This window comes from Pteropus vampyrus, unplaced genomic scaffold (genome assembly GCF_000151845.1).
Source record: "Pteropus vampyrus isolate Shadow unplaced genomic scaffold, Pvam_2.0 Scaffold291, whole genome shotgun sequence".
NCBI lineage: Eukaryota > Metazoa > Chordata > Mammalia > Chiroptera > Pteropodidae > Pteropus > Pteropus vampyrus.
Genome location: NW_011889072.1, coordinates 524,326 through 529,082, shown reverse-complemented (window position 1 = coordinate 529,082; position 4,757 = coordinate 524,326). Strand labels below are relative to the sequence as shown.

Below are 4,757 nucleotides of genomic sequence, written 5' to 3'. Positions count from 1 at the left end.
GGGGCAGGTCCGTTGCAGGCTGGCCGCACGCCGGGGGGAGGGATGCTTGGTGTGGCTCTTCCCTCTGCAGGCCGCCGTCCCCGCCGCTCTGTGTGGCAGTGACTCTCACGTGGCGTTCCTGGCCGTGCATCTGGGTCCGGGTGTTGGGGTTCCTGCGGATTCGTGCTTTCTCCATTGCTTCAGGAACAGGTGTTCTAAGAGCCAGTATTTGATAATTAGTCGAGGGTTTCTGACTTTTTATAGAGATGGACTTGCTTAATGAATTTAAAAAATGTTCTTTCTGGTGACTCGTTACAGTATAAATATGTCAAACTCAAGTTCTATTTGTGGATTTTCAATCCCAGTAGTGAACCGCTCGCAAGCCGTGGAGTGTACTTTGTGTGTCTTTGGGGCTTTGCGGGGCAGTCGTGCCTTTGAGAGGACTTCGCATTTGACTGGGACGCCTGCCCGAGGCCCTGTGTTCTCTCTCAGGTGGCCCCTCCCACCCGCAGATCCCTGCTGGTGGGCGTGAGTGTTGTCCCTGTAGTGTCGGCCTATCGCTGCAAAGTTCTTTTGCTTCTGGTGTCTGTCAGGGTCTCTGAATGATATTCCTCTGCCATGTGATAACGTGGCCCGTTTGGGAAGCTGCTTGTTCCCAGCTGCCTCACTCCTGTCCCCCAGCACAGGGAGATGGACTGTCGGGCTCAGTCACGGAGTGGGGTAGTGAGCTGTCCCTGGCCACCCAGAAGTCTCTCACCCCCAGCGACATGCCGACGAGGACCCGCGTCGGTGTGAAGCTCATCACAGGCTGTAGATGGGTCTCTGGGTTGAACGCGCCTTGTGGACTTGGCGGTCCCGTGTGGGGGCGGGGCCAGACGGCCTGGGGAGTGCTGGGTCACACAGTGTCTTCATTCAGGGTTTCTGGGTGCTCAGGGCCCCTTGTCCACTGGGAATCTGCCGGTGAGAGAGAGGCTTCAGCGCGTTCCGAAAGCGAGGTGACCAAGACCTGGCGCCACTTCTTTCAGCCGAAGGCCACCTACGGGGTCAGGGACACACTCCCGAGAGTCCTTGCGCTCTGGCAGTGGGTTCATCCTCGCCCCCAGAGCGCCCTGCTTCCTCCTGAAGGTGTGTCTGCGCCAGGGTCACCCCTCGGAGTTCTGAGACCCGCCGGGCGCATGCACTGAGGGTGCCCACCGAGCTGGCTCTGGCTGCGCAGGGTCGAGGGGCCTCCGGCCTCCCGCAGCTCTGCGCCCAGAAGCTGGGACGTACCTTACGGTGTCTTCAGTGTCCGACTGTTGCTTTGTTTCTGGAATGATGAGAGAAGGTGGCTTGTGGGGGAGAGATGGCCTGTGAGCCTGGCTCCCTGCCCCACCGCATGCGGCCCCACCTGTCCCTCAGCTCAGTGACAGGCAGAGGTTGGCATTTCATCTGTGTGCCTGCCTGGCTTGGGCGGGTGTTGTGCAGCCCCGGGAAAGCCCAGCGGGAGGAGTCGGGAGAGTGAAGGAAGGGAAGCCTGAGCGACCTGAGGGACAGCAGGCGACGCTTGCCCAGCAGCGGCCCGGGGAAGTGCCCTTCACCTCGACACAGAGTGACGCACCAGCGTGTGGAGTCGCTGGCTGGTCTGCGCACAACGTGCCTGAGATCGGACTCGGCCATTTTCAAAGTACGTAAGGTACTCGGGCCCTACTTTACATAACGATCCTTGCGACTGCCTTGAACCCTTTGGGGAAGGACCTGGGAGGGAGTGGATACAAAGTAGCAGAGATCTGCTGTGTTTGCAGCTATGACCTGGGCCTGTCAGTAATGCTCACGCTCCCCGGTTCTGGCAGCAGGTGCTGCGTGCACGTGCCAGCCCGCTGCCCCTCACAACCTGCCCCGTGACCCCGGCACCCGCCGCGCCCAGCTGCGCCTGCCCGCGATTGCTCCCTGCGCAGGGCAGCGCCGCTGGGCACGCGGACAGCCTGGCTCAGCGCCCAGGCCCCAGGGCCACCCTGGCTTGCGACCCTGGGCACTGCAGGACGCAGCATGGGCCTCCTCCCCGAGAGGCACCTGTGTGGGGTCTTCCCGGGGCTCGTGCTTTCACAGCTCTCTTGGAAGCAGACGTCCTGGCGCACTCTGTAGACTCTCTTGTACCTGTTGCGAGAGAGCTGTGTGAAGACAGGAGCTGGAGCAGCGGGCCCGTGTGGACGCGCGGGGACCGCAGGTGTCTGAGGGACAGGCCGCGTTCTCAGTAAACCTTTACCTCATAGGATGTACTACAGGCCCACGTAAAAGTCACGCAATTTAAAAAAATTAACTTTACCAAGGATAATTTATGTAAAATAAGATATACCCCTTTTAAGTGTATGTTTTGAGAAGTTTTGACAAAGGCCTATGATGTTAAGATAAAACGAAGCATTTCGAAGGTTTAGGCAGCCCAGTCGGTCTTGAGATGCTGCAACCTCCCTTTTCTGTCTGGCAGTTGAGGAAGCAGCTCGAGGAGCCTTGGAGGTGCAGGTGTCAGATGTGGGCAGCGTGGAAAGGGACACCTGACCAGAAGCCCAGCCCTGCCTCCCGTCCGTTAACCGGTCTGCTCCGAGCACGTCTCTGGGATGTCCGCCTAAGTTTCGTGCGAAGGGGAGTTACTCGTGCTGCCTCAAGTTCATAGGTGACAGTGACTGTGAGAGCTTTTGGCTCTCGTTAACGCTCTCAAGCGTCAGAGCTGCTGAGAGATCCATGTTGCCGATGGCAAACCTCTGGCTCGTGCGCCCTGCCTAGGAGAACCTTGAAGGTGCCAGGCCTTGGCAAGACTCTGGCCACCATGGAGCAGCAGGGTCGGGAACCAGCCTGCCAGCACGACAACCAGAGAGTTGGACCAGACGTAGGAAGTGCCTTCAGATGCGAGGAGACAGGCGGAGGGGGACCGTGACCCCTGAGAGGAGGGGACACGTGAGAAAGGCCTGTGACCGCCCCGAGTGCAGGCTGCAGGCACCTTTCGGAGTCCACCGCAGGGGGTGGGGGCGGGGCATCCACGCAGCGGCCGCACTGAGTTGAGCCAACGGAGATGGAGCTGGGAAGGCGGGGGTGGCACGCTGGAGAGGAGCGGGCTGCGCGGAGGGAGCACTTCAGAGCTCTGGAGAGCGGCCCCCTTGGGAGGCCAGCTGAGCGCTCACAGGGCGAAACCCCACGAGGCTGGGCAAGAGCTCTTGAGGAGGCGGGCAGTCCCCAGGGCCAGGGTGGGGCGGCCTCGATTAAGAACAGGCCATGCCACAGAGACAAACCCCAGAAAGGCCGTGCCTCAGGGGTGGGCAAAATTGGTCCCAGAGAAAAGGTGGTGCTGAAGACACCCTAAAGCAAGGCTCAAAAGAATCAAACTAAAATAACTAACTGCCTTGCAGAAAAAAAAAAAAGTTCTTGAAAAGCATACAACAAAAAATAATAAAAATCCAGCACGCAGTTACATAGTTTCTAGTATCCAGCATCCAACGAAAAATAACAAGACGTTCAAAGAGTCACACAAAGAACCACACAAAGAATCCAGAAAATATGACTCATAAACATGTAAAAAATAATAGGAAAACACCCAGAAATGAGAGCAATGACAGAAACGGCAGATGATGACCTTGAACCATCTATTATAAACTTGTTCCACATGTTCGGTGAGCGAAAGGAAAATAAACAGGTGGGGGTCGGAGACAGAGCCAGATGGAACTTCCGGGGGTGGCGGAACACGGCATCTGAGTGACGATCCTCTGGGTGGGGCTGACGGCGAGTTAGACGCGGAGGAAAGATTAGTGAACTTGAAGGCACAGAATAGGATCTATTCAAAACAAAGTAGGAAAAAGACAAAAAATGAAAAGAGCCTGTGACCTGTGGGACAACATCAGTCTCACACATGAACCTTTGGCGTCCCAGAAGGAGTGGCAAGAAATGGAGGAACAGAAAAAATATTTAAAGAAATACTGGCCCCAAATTTCCAAATTTGATGAAAGCTAAAAACCCAGAGATACAAGAAACTTAATAAACTCCAGAGCGCACACACACGCAGCCCTGCCAAAGCGCATCACGGTTAAATTTCCTAAAGCCGGTAATGAACCCAAAGCAGCCGTAGCGGGCGGGGACACGTTTCATACTCTGGACGAGGATAAGATGACTGCAGTCTTCTCGCCTGGAACTAGGCCAGCCAGAGGCGAAGCGTGAACGGAAAACCACAAGTGTCAACCCAGAATTCTATATTTAGCAACTCGTCCTTCAAAAACGAAGGCGAAATAACCTTTTCGGACAGAAGTGGAACTCGTCACCAGCAGATCTGCTCTACAGGAAATGCTAGAGCCAGGGCTTTAGGCAGCGGCAGGTGGCACCCGAAGCACTGAGTGCCAGCGACGGGCACGCAGGTCAAGGCGGACGGCTTCGCTCGGCGTTTCAGGGGGTCGTCCGCAGTTCAGAGCGCGTGCGGAGGTAACGTGCCTGACGGAAGTCAGCACGAGGACCACGTGGGGCTCTGTCGGAGGGTCGCCGTCACCTACAGGCTGCTCGGTGGTGCTGAGGCAAGTGGAAGCTGCCTGCAAACCCCAGAGCAACCATACAACACCAAACCAGAGCAGCGTGAGCAGAGCCGCCAGTCGAGGGAGAACACAACCCTAAACAGTACTCGACGTGGCCGGGAACGAGGAGAATGGGACAGATCAGCTGGGGCGGACCGAAAGCAAACAGCGAGGGGGCCGCTTCAGACCCGGTCACGTCAGCCTGGCCCAGCGAGGCCCAGCGGCGTCCGAGTGCACGTGACGCAGGGCCCGGCC

General features: G+C 57.3%; 1 protein-coding gene across 1 annotated transcript in view; it reads right to left on the bottom strand.

The window, feature by feature from the left end:
* Window positions 1-158: 158 nt before the first annotated feature.
* Window positions 159-4,757, bottom strand: part of SNED1 (sushi, nidogen and EGF like domains 1) — a gene marked incomplete at its 5' end in the record, with an annotated part of 56,460 nt that continues 51,861 nt past the window's right edge. The window contains 3 exon segments of the mRNA XM_023521082.1: window positions 159-933; window positions 1,249-1,285; window positions 2,029-2,112. Of these exon segments, the coding sequence (XP_023376850.1) occupies window positions 1,261-1,285; window positions 2,029-2,112 (109 nt within the window).